Raw genomic sequence first — 23,695 nt, 5'->3', positions numbered from 1 at the left:
GGTCAACGGTCGAGGGTTTTGAATTTAAGGGCTTTTATGCTTTGTTCCTTGTGGAGGAGAAGAAGGGCGCCCATGGCGGCAATGGCGGCGCTCTTCTTCAGCAGCGCGCTCTCCAGCACCAGCGCGGTGGCGATGGCGACGGCGGCGCCAGTGCCGTGGCCGGTCGCGGGGACGGTCCCCCTGGCGGAGCTGCTGCGAAATCTTCCGGCGCTCAAGGAGGTGAGGGTGATGAAGCAACAGGAGCAGCAGCAAAGCGAGGCGGAGCTGCGCTGCGTCGTGGTGGGAAGCCTGTGCGAGAATGCGCGCGTGTACAAGCAGCCGGCGCTGGGCCTCCTCACGGCGCTGCGAGACGAGCGCGATCCCGGATGCACCATCAAGCTCCTGGTGTCGAATTTCACGCTCTCGTCCTCCACCGACGCGGATGCCCGCGCGTGGTTCCCTCGGGGAGCGGTGGTGAGAATCACGGAGCCGCGGGTTCTTCTCGCTGGAGCAGTGGGAATGGCGATGATGGTCGACAATCCAGCGTCCGTTGAGATCGTGGGCTATGGCGATCTGGCCAACGAGGATGGGAATTCTCTGTGGAAGGAAGCCAATGCTGCGTACTCGCGTGGGGAGTACCGGAGAGCGGCGTTTCTCTACGTGGAGTGCGTGGAGCGTGGATTTCCTGGAGCCTTGCAAGCTTTCTCCCGTAGCAGCGAGGCTTGGCTCCGGCTGGGATTCCACGAGAAGGCCTTTCTCGACGCGAGCAGGGCTCTGGCTGTGAATCCTTCGCATTTCCAGAGCCTGTTCGTCAAGGGACAAGCTCTGGTCGCCATGCAAGAGTATGCTATGGCGCTCGAGTGCTTGCAAAACGCGGGGAAAGTTCTCGCCGCGTCCCCGGACGAACAAGGCATGGCAAGAAAGGTGGCGGAAGCTTGCGAGCACTGCTCGGCACTACAAGAACAAAGCGTGACCGGCGCTTACGATCTCTCACAGTTCCTGCTCGGCGGAAGGAATCCAAGCCTCGCTCCAGTGCTCAGCGACTTCGTGGGATCCGTGAGGCTGCAGCTTGTCCAAGGCAAGGGACGGGGCTTGTTCGCCACCAAGGACCTCAAAGCTGGCGACCTCGTCCTCGTATCGAACTCCATCGCCCGCTCGACCAAAGGCGGCCTGGAGTTCCACGCGAAGATTGGCCGGGTTTGCGCGGCAAACCGGCGAGTCCTCGCGCAGCTCACGGCCTTCTTCGACGAGAGGGAGATGTTTGGCATGGATCTGTTCCTCCCAAACAGCGGCTGGTTCCAGGCACATGACGATCACTCCACGCCGACTTCGTCGTATCGCTACGTCTTCAAGGAGCTGGGAAGCAGGAATGGCCTGTGTCCTCTCGCAACCATGATCAACCACTCGTGCCTCCCAAACGTCTCGAGGCATCCGGTGGGAGGAGCTCTCTTCGTGCGAGCTGGGAGGGACATCTCCGCCGGGGAGGAGCTCATCACTAGCTACGTGAATCCATTCCAGCCGCTGGCCGAGCGGCGCAAGCAAATGGCCGAGAGGAACTTCAAGTTCGTGTGCCGCTGCGACCGATGCAAGCTCGAGGAGAGGATCGAGGCCGAGAAGCCGGGCGTGGCGACGAGATACATCAGCGCTCTGCAAAACCGGGGGGATCCAAGCGCGGCTCTCATGGAGATGGTGAAGATCTCCGAGGAGCTGGACTCCGTGGTGGAAGTCGGCAAGACCAGGGACTGGATAGTTTCCTCGTATCCATACGTCTACTGGACTGCCGGCTATCTCTCCCGCGGGAGCAAGGCCGAGAAGGAGGCGAGGCTGGAGAGCGCGGCCGCGGCGTTCCACGAGACCGCCCCGGGGGACTTGCTCACGCTGCGGAGGATGGTGGAGCTTTGCAGCCCCGGCGGGAGTGACTTTAGCGGCGGCCCTGTGCACTGCAGCCGTGCCATGAGGGAGATCTTGGAGCGAGAGGCTGTGTCGTGCTTTGGACACCATAGCCAAGAGGTGCTGGATGCTGTGATACGTACCCCCGGTGCTACTGCCGCGGGAGATCTCTCGTTCTAGATTCACAGATGGAGTGTAGCCGCCTAGAACTCCCAGTGGTGCTGCCGGGTGGAGACGCAGTGATTCCTTGACGATGGCTTCGCTGTATGGGAGGTTTGGAAGATCGGACTCTTGCACTGGGCGACGCTGTCCATCTCGTCTTGAGCCTTGGGCATGACTCGGGGATGGTTTAGGAGCTCTGCCATTGTCCACTCGAGCGTCACTAGTGAAGTTTCCAACCCCGCTACAACCATGTCCTGTGATTGCAACAAGGAAAGAAAGAGGCTTCGAGAGATCACGACCACGGGCGAGATGGAAGTTGGTAGAACTTACCAGTCCCAGAATGGAGATGTTTGGCAACTGAGAGATATAAGAATCCTCCTCGAGAGATATAAGAACGTCGGTGAAGCCTGGACGAACGCGTCCCCAGCTTGATCTTTCCTGCGTCGATGCTTGTCGATTTGATCTTCCAGCAAGAGCTTCAGGCGAGGCATGAGCTCCGAGTTGATTTTCTTGTAGACTCCAATTGAAGATCCAGCCGATCTAGTGCCGGGAGCAGGATTCCAACGTTCAAGTACAAGCTTAGAGCGGCTATGTTCCGGATGAGATCCACCACCTCCAGCCCTCGCTCGCTGAAAAGAACGAGGCAAAGCGAATTTGACAAGAGAGTGTTGAAAACCTCTTGCAGGTTGATCGCTTTCCCGCTGGAAGATGGACTTGACTGTATGCTTCATCTCTGACTCGCGGAATCCTGCGCTTTACCTTGAGCATGTTGTTGCTAAACAGGTGTGTGCTGCAAATCCTCCTCATTGTCTTCCGCTTACCACCGATGGGTGCGAGGATGAGATCGTTCCAGTTGTGGCTAACGATCCGGACGAACTCGTCGTCGCCGGCTTGCAAACTCGAGGTCGTGGGCCTTGAGAACCTGTGCGGCCGTTTCGTTGTCGTTCACCACCACCAACGGGGCCATTCCGATCTTGAGGTAGATAATCGGCCCATACTTCTTGCTGACCTTTGCAAAGTAGTGGTGGAGTGGCTCCTCGAGGGAGAAAGAGCGCTCCGAAAATGGGGAAAGAGAATGGACCTGGAGGGAGCTCCGAGGATCGAATTCTCCCGATGAGAAGGCAGGGTGTGATCCAGCCGATGCCAAGGACGAGCAAGGCCACACCCAAGTTCATCTCGATTCGATGGTCTGGATCTACGAGCCGTCGCCATATTATAGAGGTGCAACTGCACTTGCATCCAGAATTCTCCCGGAATCACGCGGCTGGTATGGAAAAGTAGAGCAACTGGTAGATTTTTCTTTCTAGGCAAAGATCGTTGAGCAGTTGGAGCAAGACTTGTCGCTGGACGCTGTTTGCCATGAGAAGGTATGCTGCCGTCAACCTGCTGCAGCATCGCGATATGTCCAGGCATTACATGTTTAAAATGGTTCTTCCGTTTAACTTCTTGTATTTATAATGTATAAACTTTCCTAAACACTTTTTAGTATATTCTAGTTTATTTTTCTCTTCAAAAAGAATTCTTTTATCCAAAGCCTCCTAGTGAAAGCCAGAAATTTGAGAGAACGGAAGGAAGCGCAGATTTCGCATCAGCTATCCCGAAAGTGGCCGTATTTCTCCCAAATGGAAGTCGAATCAAGCGCTGGAGAAGGGATTTTGTGGAGGAAAGCGAATCGCAAAATAAAAACTCGTATTGTAATGAGAGCTTTGTAATTTAATATTTTTATTAAGGGGTTGTAGCTCAGATGGGAGAGCGCTCGCTTAGCATGCGAGAGGCACTGGGATCGACACCCAGCATCTCCAAATATATTTGCCAGGTTTTGACTGATGTTGACTAGCCGTCAAGAGCTTCGGGACTGCGCACTAGCGCTCCAGCCTAAATAGAAGATTGTAAAGGTGGAATCGTTGGGCATAGGCTTGGGTCTACACGCGAAAAGTTTGAGAAGAAAGAGGACGCGATCATCATGAAGATATCAAGACTGTGATCGATATGTACACCCTGGTATTGGAGCTCTTTGACAGGATGAACTCTTGAAGTTTCATTGCTGCTATGCGCTGCTCAAGCCGAGGAGTGGAGGTCAGTGCCAAGAGGCCACTACAACGCCGACGTGTTCGTAGGGAATGGTCTCGTGGATCTATATGAAGCATGCTCGGGTTTTTATATGAACCGATACCACGAAAGAACGATGGATCCTTTCTAGGTGATCGAATGGAGGGCGTCCATTTCCACAAAACTCCATCATGGCGTGTCACATCATTTATCCTCTCACCCAGATTACCTTCCATAGCATGTGGAATTCTGAGGTTGTGAAGCTCTTGATTTTATGCTTCCCCCTAATATCCGTTGGATTGAGAAATATCCTCAGCTTTCCTCTCCAACCAGTACTTCAATCACTTACGCTTAAATGTATTCCTCCATAGTATTAACAACAAATCGCCTGTGAGATAGTTTTACACAAATAAAAATTGTCTCTCTTCTCCAAACCGTGCTTTCACATAAAGTACGTCAGTGTCGCCTTCTTCCGAGTGCCCCCTTCACCGTACTGCTCGTTCCATTGCTGCAACTCTCCCATGATACCAGCATCCGAGGACACGCTTGATCGAACCTGTGACGAAGAAAGCTCTTGAAAACCATTCCAAATCGAAACCTCCTCACCTTCTCCATTGCGTGCCGCATGTCAGCCATTGAGATTGGACGAATGTAGGGCGTGACTCCGGTTGGAGCTGCCGGCTTCTCAACCCCTTGGGCTTTCGCTTTCTCCATCTCCTGCAACCAAACAATCCCTTTTAGCGCGAGCTTGCTCTAAACACCACTTACCTTCTTTTCTTGTTCCAAGAGTTCTCGTATCCGGATGTAGGCCGCCGTTGTGCACAGATTCTACACGCCAAAGGAAACAACTCAAATTCCTGACAAACCTTGATTTAGACTACGAGCTCACTTTCAAATCGCTCCCGGAATACCCATCTGCCGCCGCTGCCACTTCCTCCATGTTAAAATCGGGGGAAAGATCCTCGTCACTAAGTATAACTTTGAGAATTTTCGCACGGTTCTCGGCATCAGGAACATCAATCATCAACCTGAAAAAAATCGTCAAGCCGATGTTTACAATTGTATTAGATTTACCTTCGCGGAAATCTCCGTATGACAGCTTCATCCAGATCGAATGGACGATTTGTTGCTGCCAGTACAATGACCCTTTCCTTCTCACGCGTTCTTAATCCGTCCCAGCTAGCCATGAATTCGTTCTTCAGCTTCCGCATGGCTGAATGCTCGTGGTCTTTACCTCTTCTACCCAACATGCTATCAACCTGTAGAGAAACATACATCAAATGTAACAAACATCCGATTGCATACCTCGTCAACGAACACCACGCTTGGTGAGATTTTGCTGGCCAAAGTAAATACTGCCTTGACATATTTCTCCGCCTCACCAAACCACTGCGAAGAAAGAAAACGGTAAACTTGAACACTATCACGTGGTAAGTGCTTACTTTAGATGCAATTGTGGACATTGAAATATTGATGAAATTTGCACCAGCCTCTGTAGCAACCGCCTTAGCAAGCATGGTCTTACCAGTTCCTGGAGGACCAAATAAGAGTAGGCCCCTACAAGGCTGCCATATAAATTCGTTAGACAAAGAAAAAAAGCAAATAACAAACACACAGACCTTCGTAAGTTGGCCTTTGACGAATAACTCTGGCCGTTGTAATGGAAGCATCACCAGCTCGCGTAGGGTCTCTTTCACATTATCCAAAGCACCAATGTGATCAAAAGTTACTCTAATCTCATCTGGTGGTATGACTTCGGGCAGTAAAATCTTTTCGAACTCATTGTCACAAACTACATCCTGCAAACCACTATCAGACAATGTCCCCAAGAAAATCGGGCTTGCCTTGAGAGTCTTTTTACGCTGAGTAGACCCTCTTTGAATTGCTTGGAGCTCTGCTAGACTATGCTCCAAACTGAAGCACCCATTCAAATACGTGACCAAAAGTACGAGGTTTTATGAAAACATACCTCTCCGCTTTGATGACGATCTTGCCGTTTCGATGTAGAGGCTCTACATGATGCTGTAAATGATGGCTAATCCCCCATCCGACCACCTTCTCGGCCACTGTAACAAGACATACAAATTACATTAAAGAATTGACAAGGGCTACCGCTTACTATCATGTGTCAATAGATGAGTCTGGATGTTGATTGTTGACAAGTCGTTGCACTCAACATTGGATGTGGACATAATCTGGACACATCAATTTAAAACGTGAGTAATCTAGATCGGGAGCAACATTACACACAATTCGCAGAAGTTGTCTGTTCGCTTCCGCTTTCAGCCTCTCCGCATCCTGTTCGAGTTGACGATTCCACACGAGTAACATATTTTCGTCCTGATCATAAGCTGTTAGTCGGAATATTCGTACACGTTTCTTCATTACCTGTGGTTGCTGCACATATATTTTACTAGGAAACAGCTTAGCAAGCATCCTAGAGCATTTGGAACCATCTGGTTTATAGTCTTCAGCTCGCGTAGAAAGATGATCCTGCATGTTCCCTGTCAGTAGGTTTGAAACTACGGCCACGAATCGGAGGGCTCACCAGTAAAGACATATCGAGGAACGCCGTAAAATTGTTACCCATCTTGGAATTCGAATGATATGAGCCAGAGCTCCCCTGCTTGTTTATAAAATTTTAAAAAAGCGTCCGTAATTTGTATAACTCATAAGTACCTTGTCCTTATGGTGGTCAGATGTGTGAGATCCAATGATTACAAGCTTCACATCGGCCTTTTCCAATCTTTCCAGCTTCATGTACCGCTCAAAGTTCCCCATTATAGATTTTTCCACGTTTTTAATAAGTAAAATCAACGGCACTTTAGAAGCTTCCGAAACCAGAACCTGGCCAAAACACAAACTCCTCAGAACCCATTGTAGATAGATAATTCACGCCGTACCTCAATTAAAGAGTCGAGTATCAGCTTATCTACGTCCTCTCCAGAAGAATGTTCCAACCGAAGCTCTGAAACTGCACGAGAGATTCGTTGCCAGCTGTCAAGCAAGCAACAAAATAATCCTGAGCAGAACTAGACTCATGCTTCTAAGTATTGCAGCTATACAAAAGACTCTTGAGATTAACATACTAGGCGGAAATGCCTCATACCGTTGCAAAAGTAGCCGTGTCCATCCTCGCATAGATCTACCAGATTGTTGCCACCGTAAACTGGTTTATCGAACCGCACGCCAACCTTGCTTGGATTGTCTTCGAGTACTAGCAGCACACGTCCTCTCGCCCCAATGGACGGTCCTTTGCTTCTTTACAATACACAAACGTCAGCATTATAGCAGAGAGCACAGGTGGCTTACCCATTCGAGCTTCCACTGACTAAAACAGCTAGGCCGGAAGGAGTTGCAGGACACGTAGGGCCAGCGAACTTTACTCGATCGCCTTCACAACATACACGCTATAGAATTATGCGGAACAAACGCGATAGAAATTACCTTTCTTCAACGCTCGTCGTGATGATTCTACCACTTGTGTCGTTGCCCCTCCCGCGCTCATTAGTGATGTTGCCAAATCCTTTGCCTGATCTTTCGATCTAGAACTCGGTAAAGATAGCTCGACTGCCTCGGAGGTTTTGGTTCTCGTGGGTGAGCTAACTGATTTCGGTGCCTTGCTGTTCTCTTGGGGTACAGTATCGAGCATAGACGGCGGAGCCACGCCGTTGACACCATCCTGCAGAACCTGACAAGAATAAACACCATGAAAAATCACACGAACAGAAGAACAGCGAACCTCTTTCGTATCCACATTTTCACCATCTACAATTTGAATGGTCACCTCATCACTTTCCACGGTCTCCTCCGAGACGCTTACGGGCTCCGGCGTGAGTTCGTTAGCCTGTGAACAAACTTTCTATGATAGCGCTGCTAAAATTGATGGTACCTCCAAACAAATGCTGGCACTGTCAAAGATAAGCAGGTTCACTTGGAGCTTCTGAGCCAAAGCCTTGACAAGTGTTTCTTGAAAGATTTCCGAGCCTGGCATGCAATTGAATTAAGTGAAAGTGAAACCAACACGCAAAGACCTAAACCACGAACCTGGAGGTCCTGTCAACAGTATCCGGGGGCTCACAGACGCTAGCTCCGACGTGAATTTCACAAACTCCGGTCTCTTTAGATAGACGTAGAGTGAATCCAGCAACGCTGTCTTGGTACTCTCACTGTAAGCAGCACGCATGAGAAGGAAAAACAGAGAAGAAGATCGAGGGCTCACTTGAGAAAGTATGGAAAATTGTCGAGCTCGACGTCGATATCCTTCCACTCGGCAATTGACTTGCGAATGGCGTCCCTGTAAGCCTTGCCCTCTTTGGGCTTCCCAGACAATCTCTTCACCTTGTCCGACTTGTAGCGATGCCGATGCTCACGCAGCTCCCTCTTCCGCTTAGATCTCAGGGCGGCGAAGGCGGCCCCAAAGAGATACGGGAACGTCGTAGCCGTCATGGCCGCTGCTGTCCCCGCTGCGAAGCCGCCCGCGACAGCCAGCGCCAGCAAAAGAGCTCGATCCCTACCCGATTCCATGTTCGAAGACACAAAATTTCAGCCAAGCGCGCGACGATCCGCTACGCATTCCCTGCTCGCCATGCCGGAGATGGATACATTCCCGCAGCTCCGTCCCCCCCGGCGCCCTACTCAAACCCTCCTCTCTCGCTAAAACATTAATAAGCTAAAGCCCATGGAAAAGAAGGGCGAGATTAGAGCCGTCGGATGAAGCTCACCGCAACAACGGCCGCGATTAATCACGGTTTGGCGCTTCATTTCTCCGTCGGATGGACGGTATCGTACGGCTGACAGAAAAGACAAGAACAAGGCTAGGCTTTTTTTTTTAACAGCACGTGTTTGTGATGTGAAAAGAGTGATGATTTGGAAGTTCTTTCTATCGATGATCGAGTGATCGAGTGTTTTTCTCGGCTGGGATGGGATTCATAGCTTTGATGGCTAATCGATAGCATTCTCTCCAAAATTCTACGCTGCTACTCGTCTCATCATCTAGATTGGTGAGCTCCTCTGCGAGCTCCACGCCCAAATCCTCGGAGCTGGGATTGGATTTGCCCGATGGAGTGTCGGGGCGTCCAGCGCTCGCGATCGAGGAATCCGTGGCAGCAGCAGCAGCCAGGGGCAATTGCAATGGCGCTTGGAATTTGCGCTTCTTGCTCTGGCTCTTCCGCAGGATCGAATACCAGAAGTTCTTGACATCGTTGTCTGTTCTTCCGGGGAGCGCGGCGGCAATCACGGCCCACCTGTAAAAGCAAGCAACATCCATTCCATTTGCCATGCGCAAGCGTTAAAATCTCTGTACCTGTTGCCCATCAGCGAGCGTAGCTCCACAATCTTCTTCTTCTCGTCCGCGGTGAAAGGATCCTTGCGAAGATCTGGCCGGAGGTAATTCCTCCACCGTAGCCGGCAGCTCTTCCCGCAACGCTGGAGCCCTGATCACCAAGAAAGGTGGCTTGAGAACCAGAAAAAAAGCTATGGATATCGATTACCCGTCTCGTTTGGCACGCTACTCCAAAATGTAATGCCTTTGGTGGTAACATAGTCGAGAAGTATAGAGTCTTCCTCAGGTGACCACAAGACTTTCCTCTTCTCCTTGTTTCTTGCCATTTCGTGATCAACCAAATTGATAATGTGTGGATTTATACCCACCATTGCCCTTCTTGCCCAGCATGTGGGAACCACACGGTGTTTTTGTCGTCATTTCTTCTCCAGCCAAAAAACACGTGTTGTTTACATGAGTTTTACATTATTGAGTTGCAAGAAAATCTAGAAAACGCGATGTCGAAACAACATGGAAACCCATTTTACAAATTTCAAAATTTAAAACAATTATGATTAGAAAATGTTGAAAGTGTCCATTGTTATTTGAATGTTACTGCATGCAATTGCAACTTCCATATTCTCAAATCTCCTTTTGCATGCTCCTCTTGAGAGAACTTCACGTCCAAACATTAACACTATGCACCTTTGTGTAATACACAATTGCCCCACCAATTCATGGAATTGATTAAACTTCAACCTACTTTTGAGTTATATGTAAATCTTCTAAGCATCATGGTACAAAACTAAAGTGTTGAGAGAGCTACACTAGAAATCAATGGCAACGAAGGATAAGCTTAATGGGATGCATTAGAGACATGACTTCAAACAGTATATATCACTTATGCTTGCTATGAACACACGTGGTGTGAGTGAAATCCACCATTGTAAAATCCACCCTTTTACGAATTGCACGCCATAATTAGTTTATTTATAATCCCCGTCCACGCTAGCCAGAAAACGGCGCTGTCGTTTCAGTTACCATTTGCTGAAGTGGTGATTATGTTCTCCACGACTCCAGGAACACTTCGGAGTCTCGCTGGAGATCCGTTCTCGGCCGGCATCGATGAAACTAGCTTCCGGAGACCGTCGCTACTGGCTTTCGTGTCAGTGATTGCGGATGGATAGCAGCGACTGAAACACGCGACACAGTATGGAGAAGCTACCTGAGTAGAGAGTTGTTAGTGTTGGATCATCTTATCGGTTGGTTGGCCCGCTTACCTCCACGTACGCACGGCACGAGGACATGAAGAGATTCGCTTCGCTGTCCTTGAGAATCCGCGTCGAGGAGTAGCGCAGCAGGGAATCCGAGACACTGCACAGTGCTTTCTGGAACTCGAGCGCTAGCCTGTTTGACAAGCTCACAGGAGCACATAGCCTTAGTTCGTTAAGAGCTGCCAGAATGCCTGTGAAAACACGATTGTGAGCGGCTCACGAGAGGAAGTGGCACGTACCGTTGACAAACACGGCTAGAGGTGGATGTTCGATGAGAGACTGAGGAGGGGCGTTCTTGTCCTCGGAATCTCTGCTGGACAATCTAACTGAAGGCAAAGGAACCCAGCGGTGGGAATCGAGCATGAGCTGTAGACATAAAAGTTTATTCTTCCTCTCAACACTTGCTGAAGAAGAATTACCTGGAAGTTTTGCAACGCTATCGACAAGTTCCGCACAAACAAGTCATACACGCACCTGCAAAAGACAATCACCAATAAGAACTATCCCCCGGAAGAGCTCAAGATAACTTACGATTCAAAAATTGGTGGCAAAAGACCTCTAAAGTCGAGACCCACCCGGCCAAGACTCACCCCGCAGTACTGCCAAAAGCTCAAAACGTTGAAGCAAAGACTAGACATAGGATGCTCAACGTACCATGCACAAGTCTAAAATAAGAGCCAAGGATGCACCCTCGGTGACTTTGGGAAGCAACTCGCGCAGTGTGTCCAACAGGCAGGTTATGCGATGTGTTGCCCAGCTAAACAGGAGGCCACCATCCGAGGGCTCAGAAGTGTCATCTGAAAAAATAGCACGATATTGAGTGACAACATCGTGAATGTTCACACGATGGCACTCGGTCATGCTCTTCAAATACATGTAAGGACTGCCTTGGTCCAAATCGTCGAGAAGGCCAGCAAGCCAGGCCTCCCTACATTTTAAAAACTGAAAAGCATCAATTTTATAGGTGCTCACGAGCATTAAAACTGGAAGGTAGCTTACTTGCAACCGCAGCTCAATGTCGTGGAAAACTCCCAGTCTACGTAGATATCCTATTATTCTGAGGCACTCGGGAACCTACAACATTCAAAGCTCAACAAAGCATTCGACTGTTCCACGAAAAATACCTGAATATTGGACCGCAACCTCTGGAGGAGCTGTGCAAGAAGAGACTGCGTGTTTTGTCTCACATCTGCTACGAGAGACTGGATGACTGGTAGTCTATAAAGCAACTACAAAGATGAGACGAGAAAAAATACCGCAAACTAGATTGACGCACCTCATATGCATGGTGGCGAGCTTTGCCACGAACGCCTCAAGATCAAGAGCCTCGTCATAGTTACCATTCCGCACACACCTGAAATCTGACTCAAACAAAAGTAAAGACAGAGAAAATAAGCCCGCTAATGTAAGGTACTTACGTATCCATCAGCTGAGGGATCTCAAGCAAATCCAGCAGAGTACTATGGTTCGCAAGCAATGTCCTGTTAAGCTTGCGTTTCTCAAGAATTTGCTGAGCCGAATCCATGAATTCATTGCAGCCGGCGGTCAGCTTAGGAATCTCTGCAATCTAAGATACGAACAAGTTAACAAAAGAAAATCTAAGCGAAAAAATCAGGAGCACACAAACCATGCCGAGCGATAAAAATCTAGCACAAGAATCATCTCAGGCAATCGAAAACAACTGAACAAACCATCTCAAGAACACATCAGAAAAATCATCTCAGAGCTAAAATCATCGCAAACAATATAAGAACACACAAGCGAGTGAAACGAATCATCAAGAAAATCCAGATAAATGTACTTCACCAGGGATTCCACATGCTGATCGATACTAGCCACTTCCTTGGTGATGAACTGGAGCGATTCAGCCGCCGTGATGAATGCTCGATAATGCCCCACCGCGACCTCTTGCATCTGGCGAGAGATCCGCTCGGCATCGACCCGCAGGAGCTCCGGTTCCTACAATCGGTCCGATAGATCTAGAAATATTTCGTCAAGAACTAGATCTAGACTTACCTTGTGGAGGCGATCCAGCGGATAGGAGAGTAGATCCGAGACATAGGACTGCTGGAACACATTCTCCAGTCCTGGCGGAAGCGCCTGCTGGTCGGGCGCCATCGCCATTCCTTCCCAGCAAAATAAAATAAAAGCTACTACCGCGATAGGGTTTGGTTTAGCTCATCTAGGGTTCTTCAATGTGGAAGGGAGGAGGCGTCTCAGCTCCGCCGCAGCAGCCCGACGATGATGCGCTCCACGATCAGCTGGCGCAGCTGGAAGCGCTGCTCAAGAGCTCCAGGAAGAACTACAAGCAAATTCTCAAGATCGCCGAGCAAGGTGTGGATTTTTTGCGAAGAGAATGCTAAATGCGATGTGTTTTTCGCTTGTGTAGTGCTGGCGGTGCATCCAGATGATCCGGATGCGCTGAATTGCAAAGTGGTTGCTCTGATCAACAGTGACAGCTTTGGCGATGCTTTGGCTGCGATCCACTCGGCAGGATCGGTGGTGGATCTGAAATTTGAGAAGGTGAGGATTGAAACATTGTTCTTCTCCAATCAAGCGTTTTTCATGACCTTTGTTTTTTCCTTTGTAGGCATATTGCTTGTACCGTCTTGGTCGCTTCGCGGAGGTCTTACAGATCTTACAAGGAGTGGAAAACAGCCCAGGTGTTCTCCAACTCAAAGCCCAGACTCTCTTCAAGACAGGTGATCTTAACTCCTGCGTTGAAACTTACGAGACCCTTCACCGCGAGTTTGGGATCGAGTCGAGCGAAGTGAAGAGCAATGCTATTGCTGCCTATGTCTCTGGAGGAAGATCCAGGGAGGCTTTCGAGCGCATGCGATCGATGCAAGTCAATCCGAAAACTCTTTTCGAGCTGGCATATAACGTCGCATGCGTTTTGATAGACCAAGAAGAGCTCTCGCAAGCCGAAGAGCATCTACTTCTGGCACGTAGACTCGGGCAGGAAATGCTGCTCGAGGACGAGTACAGCGAAGATGAGATTGAGGACGAGCTTGCTCCAGTAACAGCTCAGCTGGCCTATGTGCTACAGGTAACCACACTCTAGTTTTCCATGCGGCTCGATTCTTATGACATGTTTGTCTCAGTTACAAGGACGTGCAACCGAGGCCACGGAGAGTTGCCTTGCAATCTTGAACAGAGATTTGAAGGAGAAGGACCTGCCAACCTTGGCTGTGGTTTCGAACAATCTCGCAGCTATTCGCAAAAACAAGGATGCATCCGACTCCTTAAGGAAGCTCGAAGTTGTCCTGAAGAAGGATGCAGATGGTAAACGTCTCCAGTTTCCCGAAGCCTTGGGACAGAAGATGTCCATCAATCAGAAAGAGGCTCTAGTCTATAATTACTTTCTACTGCTTCTCAGCACCAACAAACTTAACCAGGTGAGCTTTCCGATTATCTGCCGCTCTTTTTTTCTTAAACATTCTTGCTGTTCCAGGCGCGCGAACTTATACCATCACTCGTGGAAGAATACAGCGGCAGCAGCATGCCCGTTGTTCTCAAGGCCTGCTTGTCATTGAAAGAAGGAAAAATCGATCTTGCGGAAGAAGTTTTGGGGGAGTACGCAGAGAAAAACACCGAAAGCACCGTTGAGCCGTTGCTCCTGTGTGCGCAAGCCAGGACCACTGCTGGACACTATCTGGAAGCTGCGGACGTCCTCCGAAAGGCCACAGATATCAGGCATATGCCAGCGATAGTGGCGACGGCAGTTGATCTCAAGGAACGCGGAGGCGACGTGCAAGCGGCCCAAACCATCCTGCTCGAGTCTGTGAAATGGTGGGAAGACAATATGGAGGAGACGAGGGACGAGATAGTAGAGCTGCTGCTGCACGAGGCTGCGAAGCTAAAGCTGAAGACGAAGGACTTTGCAGGGGCGGCTGAGTTATATGAAAGGCTTGCAAAGAGCTCTTCTTCCAAGGCAGTCGGGCTGGAAGCCATCACGGGGCTCGTCTCCTGCTTTGCCGAGACCGACGTGGCCAAAGGAGAGACCTTTGAGAAACAGCTCCCGGACGTAAAGGTGGTGGACGCAAGCAAGCTTGAAGAGAGCTCTGTGGTTCCGGGTGGCAGTAAAACGATTCAAGCGAACGTCGAGGAGAAACCAGCCGAGGAAAAGAAGAAGAAGAGGAAGAGAAAGCCTCGGTATCCGAAAGGCTACGATCCAGAGAACCCGGGGCCGCCGCCGGATCCAGAGAGGTGGATGCCAATGCGGGAGCGGTCTTACTACAGGCCCAAGAAGAAGGACAAGCGCACTGCACAGCTGAGAGGGTCTCAAGGAGCGATTTCCAGGGACACTTCCTCTTCCTCGGCAGTAGCAGCAGGTGCAGCAGGAGCAGCAGCAGGATCGAATGGTCCCAGCACTTCCAAGCCTGCCGAGACAAGAGGTGGCGGCAAGAACAAGAAGAAAGGCCGGCGGTGATGCTCTTCTCTCCGAGGTACTCGAAGCTTTCTTTTTGTTCTTCCAGATCATGAGAAACATTTTTGTTAAAGCTCTTATGACAAGTTCTCCAAGTCTTTGGTTTTACAAGACTTTAATGGACCAATCTTTGTCGATGGATACGTTTGGCAGCCTGACGGCCACAGCGTTGGATTTGAGCTTGGCTCGCAAGACCGGAGGCGCTGCCTCGATGTCGGCCTGCCTGTCTTGGCCCCCCTCCTCCACAAGAGCTCGGTGTGCTGCCGGGACTTTCTTTGCATCCAGGCCCAGGATGATGATCCTCTCGACCGTGGAGAGAGTCTTGTAGCTCTTGCTGGCTGGTGAGGCCGAGGACGAGGAGAGTTTGCCTCCCGAGAAGCTAAAGCGACGGTGGATGAAAGCTCCTTTCTCAAACTCGTAGCTCTTGCCGTCGTCGATGTAGAGCTCTCCTTGTGCTTCTTGAGTAGAGTTTAGCGCGATCACCTATAAAAGTTTGTGCTTCGTGAGATTCTCGTTCAAGCGATGGAAGTAAAAGAAGATGGCTTACCAAAGTGTATGGATCATCCACCATCTGGGATGAGCTGCGCCTAAACCTGTCCTTGCGAGGAATTATCGTTCCACCCCGCTGGAATGCAGGGATGGAGTCTTGTGAGACAGCGAGCTTGTAAGTTTTGCCACCATTGAAACTTTGGCCGGTCTTTATGTCAAACCATGGCTCGGATCCTGGCAGATAGACCGTCTCCAAATTCGATCCCTGAAAACAGCAACGAAGTTGGAAAACATTTTATTTTCTTCTCAAGCAGAAGTTTACAACTTACTTCCGTGTACACGCTGCGGACGAGCAGTGCATCGCCGATAAGGAACTCGTCGTCCATTGCAAACGTCTCGGGATCGTTTGGATGCTCAAACCAAAGTGGTCGCATCACAGGAATGCCTGTTTCGTGCGCTTCCCGGAAAAGAGTGTAGTAGTAAGGGAGCAGTGTATAGCGTGTATGAATGGCTTCACGAATCCGGGACGTGTATGGCTCCCTGCACAACAAAAAAGCAGTTTTTCATAGCCTTCTTAGGAAAAGCTAGCAAAGAACTTCATACCCAGGAATCCATGGTTCTCTCCGCTTTGTGTCAAGGTGAGCATGAGCTCTAAAAAAGGGATAAAACGCTCCTAGCTGATACCAGCGAGTCAGTAACTCCGAACTAGGATTCCCAAAGAATCCTCCAACATCCGCCCCTGGAAGAGCATTGTCAAGGATGTCTTTGATAGAAATGTATCATACCTGTGAACGCGATTCCAGTTATCCCGAGTGACAAAATCATAGGCACTGAAACTCTGAGCTGTTCCCAGTCTGCAGTGTTATCACCAGTCCAAATGGGACCAATCTTCTGAGTTCCGGCAAAGACAGCTCTTGACAGAACAAATGGTCTCTGGCCTTCGCGATTCCGAAGGCCTTGCGTTGTGGCCATATGGAAATAGTAACCATAAGCATTGTGAACGTCACGGTGCTCAATGCCGTTATAGTGAAGGTTGTCTCGCGGCATGGAAACCTGGAAGCAAACGTGAATCCCTGAAGAAAAAATCGAGCAAACGTACCTCCGGCCCATTAAACACGGATGGCTCGTTCATGTCATTCCAAATGTGAAGAATCGACGTTGAGCCAACGTAGTTCTTCAGCGTGAACTTCTCCGCCCACCAAGCACGAATCTCCGGATTCACCAAGTCGGGGTAGGACGACGAGCCCGGCCAGCACCAGCCATCGTAGTCGCTTCCATGCGAGTTTTTCACGTAGTAGCCTTTGGACGTAGCTTCTTTGTGGAGAGCAAAGCCTTCGTCCCTCTTGATGTGTGGATCCACTATCGCCACCATATGCCGACCTTTAGCCTCGAGCTTAGCTTGCATCTCCTTTGGAGTGGGAAAAGTGATCGGATCCCAAGTGAAGTAGCGCTTGCCATCGGTGTGCTCGATATCCAGCCAGATGACATCATACGGGATATCATACTCGTCAAACTTCGCATCAACCTGAGCAACATCAGCTTCGTCCTTGTAGTTCCAGCGGCACTGATGATATCCGATGGAGAAAAATGGTGGCATCGCTGTTGTTCCAGTGACACCGGTGTACTGCTGCACCACGTCCTTGGGTCCAGGACCAACGAAAACGAAAGCGTCCACGATCCCAGCCTCCGCAAACCAATGAGTGTCGATGCCTTGCTTGGACTCCTCCGCGGCGGCACCGTCCCAGCCTGGTGATAAAACGTCGACGAGCATCTCCGCCGCGTTGAGCCAGAAGAACCCCGAGGTCCTCTTGGAGCCGTGAGAGAGCATAAACGGGATGGATCCATACAGCCCGAATGGCGACTCGGCGAGGTACTCGAACACGTCCAGGTTGAAGAGTCGATAAGGCTCCGAGTGTTCTTCCGTCCCTCTCGTCGGCTTCAAGGCCAAGCTCGTTGCTCGCTCTGGAATCCCGTAGACGTGCTCGGCACCGTGGAAAGAAACGTCGAAGCCGATGGATTGAGGTCCATATGGCCTCGAGTCAGTGTGGCTTCGGAAGTGTTCCTCCCAGTTCTCGCCTTCTTGCTTCTCCCGGCGCTGCTCGAAGTGAAACAAGCCTTTGCCGTTGATGGACACAAGCTTTTCCTGTCCTCTGGTGACATACACCTGGAACGGCTCGTGTTGCAACACGACTTCATGACCGGAAGATAGGTAGAACGTTGAGAGTCCATCTTTCGCTGTGATCCGCTGGAGCCAGAGCCGCTTCTTCTCTAAACCGTCCACAAGAACGTCGGGGACTTCGAAACGCTTTTTTCCTCCGGGGACGTTCTCTTGGTCGACTTTGATCCGCAGCACACCACCTTGATACACAATGAGCTTGAGCACCAAGTTGTCTGACCCGGTGGAATTCTCGGGGATTAGCCGTGCTTGCACGAATCCATCCACAACTTCGGCGGGCGAGGCTCGGAATCCAGAGGTCCCGGGTTTGCGAGCGCGAGAGTCCTTGCAAAAGGGAGTCTGCTGGCACTTTCGAAACTCCTCGCTCTTAAAGCATGTCACCGTGTTGAGAGCAAGGAACACGAACACCACCAAGGCTGCCAATGCGAAGCTTCTCACCATCTTTTACAAGCCTGCAAGGAAAACGTAAGCCAAGAGCAAAGAAAAAACTAGAAAAACAATCTAAGATCAAAGAGAGACTCCCAGGAACAATTGCTTCCAATCAAGCCAGCACTAAGAAAAATCTCCCAAGAACAGCCCCAGCAATGCAAAACTCCAGACACCAAAAAGCCATACCAGGATCGGCCAGGAGGAAGAATGCGCCGATCTAGGCTTCTAAAAACCCTCTAAAACCCCTATGACCGAGCAAAATACTCACAGAGATCGATGGAGCACTCACAGCGGTGTTGCGCGATCAGGCCAGCATCCCTATCGATCGATCGCCGGCGTCGTCGCGTCCAGGGCTGGATCGGGCGAGGAGAATATACCCTTTTACATAAAAGCATGGCCCTAGCCCTAAGCTATGGCGGATCTCTTTAGGTAGAGCGCGATCCAATTGAGCTTGTTCTTGGGAGAATTCGCGCGAGCATGGCCGGAGTCGATCTACATTCAAGACGAGAGGTATGATCCGATGAAATTAGCGGCGCTTCTAGATTCATGGACAAGGCAAGGAAGAAGAAAGGGCAGGACAAGCGGGATGTGACGCAAAAGAGGAAATCTAGAGGCCGAGAGGGAGACGATGGTGCCGCTGCTGGCGCGCAGAGAAGCTCCGCGCCTGAGATCGCGAAATCGAGGCTATCCAGTTGCTTTTCGAGGTCTGGGGGTTCGTCTAAGCCCGACGCTGCCAGTCGCGGGATTGAAATTTCGGTGAATAGCAGCAGTGGCAATTGCGCTGCTGCTCCTCCTGGAGAAGAAGATCTGCCACCGGGTTTTAGAGAGACGACTGCCAGTCCGGTTGGTGTCAATCCTGCTCAAAGTCTCTCCGGGGGTTTTACGAGGAGATTGACAGAAGAAGAAAAGGAGAAGTTTAGGAAGGAAAATAGGTGCTACACTTGTGGTGAAGGGGGACATACGTACTTTCGCTGCCCCAAAGGAGAGAAACGTTTGCATGCTATCCAGGCAGAGAAGAACGCAAGATCCAACTACAAAGTAAGCTTCCTCTCTGTTTTTTTTTCCTTTCCTTTCTATCTTCTGTGTGGCTCACAAAGTTCTGTGTATTTCCTTTCTTCAGCTCTGGCGTGATCCTTACTGGTCCTATAAATCTCAAAGTGGAGAAATGCAGGGTCCTTTCTCGCTGCTGACGCTTGCTAGCAAGCTTCACGATGGTTACGTAAATGGATGGTGCGAGGTAAAATCCAACGCTATTCTCTAAGTTGGACTAACTTCTTTCCTGTTGTTTATGAAGGTCATGCATGTGCATGTCCAAATCGCATGCTTTGCTCTCGGCAATCTTTTGGAACTAGCCGACCAGCAAGCTCTCGGAGATTTGATTCAAGCCAAGGTAGCCATGCAGGATTCGACACCGGACGATAATCCATCGTTGAGCCACGTCCAAACCAATCTGTATTTGGATGTCGTCGATGAAATTGTCGATGATCTCGTGGACGCGTGCTTGAGTTCCAGGCGGAAGCGGGGAAGATCTTTACAAAACGACAGCTATCCAGCCACTGGATCTGTCAAGGCTGAGGCCAGTGCTCCTGTGGCATCACATGCGGAACCAACAGCTCATAAACCAGATTGTGATAAGGTTAGCGTTCTATAGTACGACGTTTTCTCTCGTCCAACATTTTATTGTTGCAGGAGCCAGTATTTGAGCAAGCACAAGGGGAAGTTCGGCAAACAACAAGAGCCGAGATCCTAACGCTGGAGAGTATACAAAAAAGGCTTCATACAACTGTTGTCGAGGCAGCTAAACGAACGATACTAGATGCTGCCGTCGGACAGTATTTAAATGGGTGGATCTTGCAGCAGGAGAGTCGGAAAAAATCCCAGATTGAGCAAGAAGCTCTCTGTCAGAAATTGGTTAGTGTTTTTTCTTCGCAATTGGCAACTAACTGGAGTTTCTTTTCAGGATGATGCACCTACTGAGTGCGATGTTGATAAAACGGCCTGTGATCAGCCTATGCTTCCACGAAAGTCGCATAAGCAAGAAGACGGGAAGCGACGAAATAAAGCGACGAAGCATGCACCAAGTACGGACATCGAAGAAAATGGAGCAACCGTAAGAGAAGAAGCTGCAGATGAACGTGTTCCACGAAAACGCCTCAAGAAGCGGAAGGAGCTGGAACAAACTCCATCTGTGGAGAACAAGGAACAGGGAAAACTCCAAAACAGCGAAATGCAAGATGCTGTCGCCGCCGACTATCAGTCTCAGTGCTCGCTTCTTGAGACACATCCAGCGGCCGACATGTCAAATAAGGAAGAGAGGTCTCCAGAAGTGAACGTGGTGAAAGCTGGAAAGCAAGTGGTTAAGAAAAAACGTAAGTCACACAAGGATAACGACGGGGGACGACGAAAGAAATCGAAGAAGCGTGTGGCTTCGGGCGTGATGGCGGGGGAAGATAGTGGAGCGGCTTTACGTGACGAAGTAGCCCTGGAACGTATTCCACGGAAACGTTTGAAGAAGCTGGAACAGGTTCTTGAATCGCATATGATGGAGAGAACCGAAAAGAAAGAAGAAAGTCCACAAGAGCATGGAGGAGAAATGCCAGCAGCTGTGGTCGAAGAGGAAACAACTGAACAAGATCAGGAGAACAAGATTCCGGGGCTTTTCTCTGATAAACCATCAAGCACAGTGATAGTCGTCGAGGAGGAGAAAGGACAAGACGAGACTGGAGAAGCAGCGCCGCTGATCGAACTCGATGAAGACACTTTTCAGCGTAAAGTCTTGGAGGCTGCTGAACTTAGTGCGAAGTACAGAGATCTGGACATGACGATCAGCGTAGAGGGTGATGCAAAAGAAGCAGATCCTTTGGCTTCAGTAAGCTGTGCGCGGTGCTACGGGCTGAGCGGATGGCAATGGCGGGAATGGCCTGGTAAGGCAAGACATCCTACCAAAACAGCTGCTGTTCAACAACAACATCATCTACAACCACAACAGCTCCGCCACCATCAACATGAGAATAGAAAGACAGCAGCATCCTCTCAAGTCCAACGGAGCAGAAGAAACAGAGTGGAAAACCGATTGCTGGGAACACATTTTAAGGTGCATTACTGGTTTTCGAGACGTATGCTAAAGCTTGTTCTCTTCTCTTCATGCAGGCCCGCACGAAGAGTTTGAAGTTTCAGCGCAGCAAGATACATTCCTGGGGCGTGATTGCGCTTCAGTCTATAGAGCCTGAAGATTTTGTCATCGAGTACATTGGCGAGCTGGTTCGTTCGAAAGTGAGTATGATCTTTGCTTGTTTGGAGGCGAACTACTGACGATGATTCTTTAGGTGGCGGACTTGCGTGAGCGTCGATACGAAAAGATGGGGATCGATAGCAGTTACTTGTTTAGAGTAGACGCGGAGAACGTCGTAAGTGTCACAGTGCTGTGTTTTCTTCTGACGCATTTTTTCCGTTAGGTGGATGCGACCAAACACGGGGGCCTCGCGAGATTTATCAATCACTCTTGTGACGCACGTATCCTCGTTGCCAATTTGTCAGTCCTAACACCTTCCTTTTTCTCTTCCAGCCGAATTGCTACACGAAGATTCTAACTGTCGAAGGACAGAAGAGAATTTTCATTTATTCCAAGAAGCATATTAAGGTTGGAGAGGAGCTCACGTACGACTACAAGTTCCCGTTCGAGGAACAAAAGATTCCATGCCTTTGTGGCGCTGAAAGGTAAGAGCAGCACTCTCGAAGTTTGGCTCTCTCTCTCAGCTTTGGGCTGTGTTTGCAGGTGTCGGCTTTATCTTAACTAAGCGCTCTTGTGCTTGTGTGGCGATAGCTTGTTCTATTGCAGCTCCAGACTCCTCAGGTACATGGATTAAAGGATTTGCCAAAACATCTAGGCTTGTAAGCTGGATTTATTTTCATATATCAAAAAGCCCAGAGTTTTGCGGGGATGAAAAGCTTTCGCGTTTTGTGTTTTTGCAGAGTCTGGAAGTGCGGCCTCAAAAAGTCGTTCCAAAGGACCGATTTGGTACGGCTGAAATTCTCGTTGTCTGCCTCACTCTAATTTTTATCAATCAGGTTTCAGGCGTAAAACAGAAAAGCATCCAGATCCTTTAGAGGCGCTTCTTTTATATATGGATGTAAGTAAGTTCCTTCAGTTTGATAATATCTCTAACACATTGCAATTCCAGAAAAGTTCCATGTTGATGCTGAAAATTCTATTTTATTTCTACATGAGCAATTGCTTACAGGATTAATAATGCCAAAGCTTTTATTACTAGAAGCTTTTTTATTGCAAAGCTTTAGAGAAAATTTAATATAATAAACCTCTAAACTCTTCATGTAAAAGAGTGATATATGTTTAGCAAGAAACACATAAAGTTTTTACTTTATATTTATCCAATTTAAGTGCATAAACATGAATAAATTTCTTAACTAATTCAAATGGGAATGATAAAAGGAGATAATTGTACTGACCTCTTACTGTCATAGCAGTAAGAAGAGAGTGTCTGTAAATACTCAAAGTTATATTTGCAACACTTCAGATGTTTAGCATTTTTAATAAATATTTTTGATAGAAAACAAGATAACTAGTTATAACTATAAAACAATGATAAAACTTATAAATATACAAATATATAATTACAAGTTTTAAAGTATTAAGATAATTATAAGCATGTTTGTAATTTATTATCAACCATTAGATGATAGAATAAAAAAGAATATACTTGAAAGGGTTTAAGAAATTTTATAAATTATAAATACAAAATTAATCTAATTGTTAGATGGTAAAATATCCTAGAATATCCAAGTATTCACTACCATTCCAATCTCCTACAGGTTTTCTTAAGCAAAAAAAAAAAAATTCAAGAAACAATTCATAAGAATTTAAATATAAAAGGAAAAAATATATAAATAAAAGTGTATCTTTTTTTCTAATTAGTTAAAGATATTGGAATATTTAAATTAAGTATTTTTGAGTTTGAGCAATACTGGACTACGTAATCTATCTGGAAGTCTAAACTAAGAAGTTTATAAATTTTTATCAACATAATCATCGAGTCTGTTCAAAGTGCTCTTTAATCAAATATTTTTATGAAATAAATTTTGAAATACATTTATAAAACTTAAATCCTCTTTCTTCATATTTACCAAAGTTATCCTCATTTGATAGTGCCGATTTACCAGATCTAATAACCCATAAAGTTTAGGAATTATAATATATATAAAGCAAACCAAAATTGGTGCAAAATAATATAATTGGACCATATTCCACACGAAGTTTTGGCCTTAAAAAATCTACTATACAAATTTTTTAATATCTATTCCATTATGTTGCCATATGTTATTTAAATTCAAATCACAAATTTCACGAATTTCAGAAAGCTAATAATTGAAATTTTAGAGAATGGATTTTAAACACAAGCTCATATTTAATACACTCTATAAATTTAGCCCACTTTAAAGGTTTTCTAAATTCATCTTTCATTTTAAATTTGATATAAATTTGATCCTTTTAATTAGCCCATTTCCATTTTTTTAATTAGAGTTTTTCTCCCTTCACT

At 48.2% G+C, this 23,695-nt stretch overlaps 7 protein-coding genes across 11 annotated transcripts; 3 read left to right on the top strand and 4 right to left on the bottom strand.

Moving 5' to 3' along the window:
- The first annotated feature begins 72 nt into the window (after nt 1–72).
- Nucleotides 73–2,049, top strand: LOC112345503. The gene has a single exon (XM_024672382.1). The coding sequence runs from the start codon at nt 73–75 to the stop codon at nt 2,047–2,049; it is 1,977 nt and encodes a 658-aa protein (XP_024528150.1).
- A 2,367-nt stretch (nt 2,050–4,416) lies between these two features.
- LOC9633323 (probable 26S proteasome subunit YTA6) lies at nt 4,417–8,725 on the bottom strand. 3 transcript variants are annotated; one of them, XM_024672790.1, is made up of 23 exons: nt 8,303–8,725; nt 8,128–8,249; nt 7,973–8,067; nt 7,823–7,927; nt 7,528–7,771; nt 7,393–7,474; nt 7,190–7,341; nt 6,984–7,054; nt 6,760–6,927; nt 6,629–6,703; nt 6,469–6,573; nt 6,331–6,420; nt 6,200–6,275; nt 6,050–6,146; nt 5,925–5,994; nt 5,700–5,879; nt 5,523–5,645; nt 5,386–5,469; nt 5,155–5,339; nt 4,970–5,108; nt 4,849–4,908; nt 4,687–4,797; nt 4,417–4,636 (listed from the first exon to the last, which is right to left on the bottom strand). In XM_024672790.1, exons 1-23 carry the CDS (start codon nt 8,605–8,607, stop codon nt 4,523–4,525), a joined length of 2,853 nt encoding a protein of 950 aa, XP_024528558.1. In that variant the 5' UTR covers nt 8,608–8,725; the 3' UTR covers nt 4,417–4,522. The 3 variants fall into 3 exon arrangements, with proteins under 3 accessions (XP_024528558.1, XP_024528559.1, XP_024528560.1); XM_024672791.1 differs by having other exon boundaries at nt 4,426–4,636; nt 7,190–7,338; XM_024672792.1 differs by having other exon boundaries at nt 4,426–4,636; nt 7,528–7,762.
- Nucleotides 8,726–8,825: 100 nt separating this feature from the next.
- Nucleotides 8,826–9,670, bottom strand: LOC112345631 (transcription factor MYB4-like). The gene is made up of 2 exons (XM_024672793.1): nt 9,386–9,670; nt 8,826–9,326 (listed from the first exon to the last, which is right to left on the bottom strand). The coding sequence occupies exons 1-2, from the start codon at nt 9,394–9,396 to the stop codon at nt 8,963–8,965; spliced, it is 375 nt and encodes a 124-aa protein (XP_024528561.1). The 5' UTR covers nt 9,397–9,670; the 3' UTR covers nt 8,826–8,962.
- A 526-nt stretch (nt 9,671–10,196) lies between these two features.
- On the bottom strand, nt 10,197–12,780 carry LOC9633322 (conserved oligomeric Golgi complex subunit 8). Its single transcript, XM_002967690.2, has 12 exons — nt 12,634–12,780; nt 12,424–12,576; nt 12,036–12,184; nt 11,894–11,971; nt 11,742–11,835; nt 11,617–11,691; nt 11,272–11,559; nt 11,149–11,216; nt 11,037–11,091; nt 10,857–10,983; nt 10,624–10,808; nt 10,197–10,568 (listed from the first exon to the last, which is right to left on the bottom strand). Exons 1-12 carry the CDS (start codon nt 12,739–12,741, stop codon nt 10,377–10,379), a joined length of 1,572 nt encoding a protein of 523 aa, XP_002967736.1. The 5' UTR covers nt 12,742–12,780; the 3' UTR covers nt 10,197–10,376.
- Nucleotides 12,781–12,789: 9 nt separating this feature from the next.
- LOC112345527 (signal recognition particle subunit SRP72-like) lies at nt 12,790–15,187 on the top strand. Its single transcript, XM_024672440.1, has 5 exons — nt 12,790–12,951; nt 13,007–13,140; nt 13,208–13,666; nt 13,722–14,015; nt 14,072–15,187. Exons 1-5 carry the CDS (start codon nt 12,813–12,815, stop codon nt 15,047–15,049), a joined length of 2,004 nt encoding a protein of 667 aa, XP_024528208.1. The 5' UTR covers nt 12,790–12,812; the 3' UTR covers nt 15,050–15,187.
- LOC9631088 (probable glucan 1,3-alpha-glucosidase) lies at nt 15,097–18,543 on the bottom strand. Of its 2 annotated transcripts, none has more exons than XM_024672439.1 (7): nt 18,430–18,543; nt 16,635–18,163; nt 16,321–16,588; nt 16,139–16,274; nt 15,865–16,075; nt 15,594–15,800; nt 15,097–15,529 (listed from the first exon to the last, which is right to left on the bottom strand). In XM_024672439.1, the coding sequence occupies exons 2-7, from the start codon at nt 18,150–18,152 to the stop codon at nt 15,152–15,154; spliced, it is 2,718 nt and encodes a 905-aa protein (XP_024528207.1). In that variant the 5' UTR covers nt 18,153–18,163; nt 18,430–18,543; the 3' UTR covers nt 15,097–15,151. The 2 variants fall into 2 exon arrangements, with proteins under 2 accessions (XP_024528207.1, XP_002967735.1); XM_002967689.2 differs by having other exon boundaries at nt 18,409–18,525.
- A 114-nt stretch (nt 18,544–18,657) lies between these two features.
- On the top strand, nt 18,658–22,478 carry LOC9631087 (histone-lysine N-methyltransferase, H3 lysine-4 specific). Of its 2 annotated transcripts, none has more exons than XM_024672436.1 (13): nt 18,658–19,178; nt 19,261–19,377; nt 19,435–19,776; nt 19,830–20,051; nt 20,101–21,234; nt 21,291–21,413; nt 21,467–21,547; nt 21,596–21,649; nt 21,706–21,857; nt 21,916–21,993; nt 22,113–22,158; nt 22,209–22,270; nt 22,322–22,478. In XM_024672436.1, exons 1-10 carry the CDS (start codon nt 18,687–18,689, stop codon nt 21,935–21,937), a joined length of 2,739 nt encoding a protein of 912 aa, XP_024528204.1. In that variant the 5' UTR covers nt 18,658–18,686; the 3' UTR covers nt 21,938–21,993; nt 22,113–22,158; nt 22,209–22,270; nt 22,322–22,478. The 2 variants fall into 2 exon arrangements, with proteins under 2 accessions (XP_024528204.1, XP_024528205.1); XM_024672437.1 differs by having other exon boundaries at nt 21,916–22,031.
- The last annotated feature ends 1,217 nt before the right edge of the window (nt 22,479–23,695 follow it).

This window comes from Selaginella moellendorffii, unplaced genomic scaffold (genome assembly GCF_000143415.4).
Source record: "Selaginella moellendorffii unplaced genomic scaffold, v1.0 SELMOscaffold_9, whole genome shotgun sequence".
In the NCBI taxonomy this organism is placed as follows: domain Eukaryota; kingdom Viridiplantae; phylum Streptophyta; class Lycopodiopsida; order Selaginellales; family Selaginellaceae; genus Selaginella; species Selaginella moellendorffii.
This window is presented reverse-complemented; position numbering and strand designations above follow the sequence as displayed.

Excerpts from the sequence above, each read along its gene's own strand:
- LOC112345503 (XM_024672382.1), top strand. The coding sequence starts at position 73 with ATGGCGGCAATGGCGGCGCTCTTCTTCAGCAGCGCGCTCTCCAGCACC.
- LOC9633323 (XM_024672790.1), bottom strand. The coding sequence starts at position 8,607 with ATGGAATCGGGTAGGGATCGAGCTCTTTTGCTGGCGCTGGCTGTCGCG. Across the intron at positions 5,995-6,049 it reads ATCGTCATCAAAGCGGAGAG|TTTGGAGCATAGTCTAGCAG; the intron begins GTATGTTTTCAT and ends TGGGTGCTTCAG. Across the intron at positions 5,646-5,699 it reads TCAAAGGCCAACTTACGAAG|CCTTGTAGGGGCCTACTCTT; the intron begins GTCTGTGTGTTT and ends TTTATATGGCAG.
- LOC9633322 (XM_002967690.2), bottom strand. The coding sequence starts at position 12,741 with ATGGCGATGGCGCCCGACCAGCAGGCGCTTCCGCCAGGACTGGAGAAT. Across the intron at positions 12,577-12,633 it reads CGCTGGATCGCCTCCACAAG|GAACCGGAGCTCCTGCGGGT; the intron begins GTAAGTCTAGAT and ends GACCGATTGTAG. Across the intron at positions 12,185-12,423 it reads ATCAGCATGTGGAATCCCTG|ATTGCAGAGATTCCTAAGCT; the intron begins GTGAAGTACATT and ends TTCGTATCTTAG.
- LOC112345527 (XM_024672440.1), top strand. The coding sequence starts at position 12,813 with ATGTGGAAGGGAGGAGGCGTCTCAGCTCCGCCGCAGCAGCCCGACGAT. Across the intron at positions 13,667-13,721 it reads AGCTGGCCTATGTGCTACAG|TTACAAGGACGTGCAACCGA; the intron begins GTAACCACACTC and ends TGTTTGTCTCAG. Across the intron at positions 14,016-14,071 it reads GCACCAACAAACTTAACCAG|GCGCGCGAACTTATACCATC; the intron begins GTGAGCTTTCCG and ends TTGCTGTTCCAG.
- LOC9631088 (XM_024672439.1), bottom strand. The coding sequence starts at position 18,152 with ATGGTGAGAAGCTTCGCATTGGCAGCCTTGGTGGTGTTCGTGTTCCTT. Across the intron at positions 16,589-16,634 it reads CCGTGTTTAATGGGCCGGAG|GTTTCCATGCCGCGAGACAA; the intron begins GTACGTTTGCTC and ends GTTTGCTTCCAG. Across the intron at positions 15,530-15,593 it reads TGGATGATCCATACACTTTG|GTGATCGCGCTAAACTCTAC; the intron begins GTAAGCCATCTT and ends AAACTTTTATAG.
- LOC9631087 (XM_024672436.1), top strand. The coding sequence starts at position 18,687 with ATGGACAAGGCAAGGAAGAAGAAAGGGCAGGACAAGCGGGATGTGACG. Across the intron at positions 20,052-20,100 it reads AAGCTCTCTGTCAGAAATTG|GATGATGCACCTACTGAGTG; the intron begins GTTAGTGTTTTT and ends GTTTCTTTTCAG. Across the intron at positions 21,858-21,915 it reads TGCCTTTGTGGCGCTGAAAG|GTGTCGGCTTTATCTTAACT; the intron begins GTAAGAGCAGCA and ends CTGTGTTTGCAG.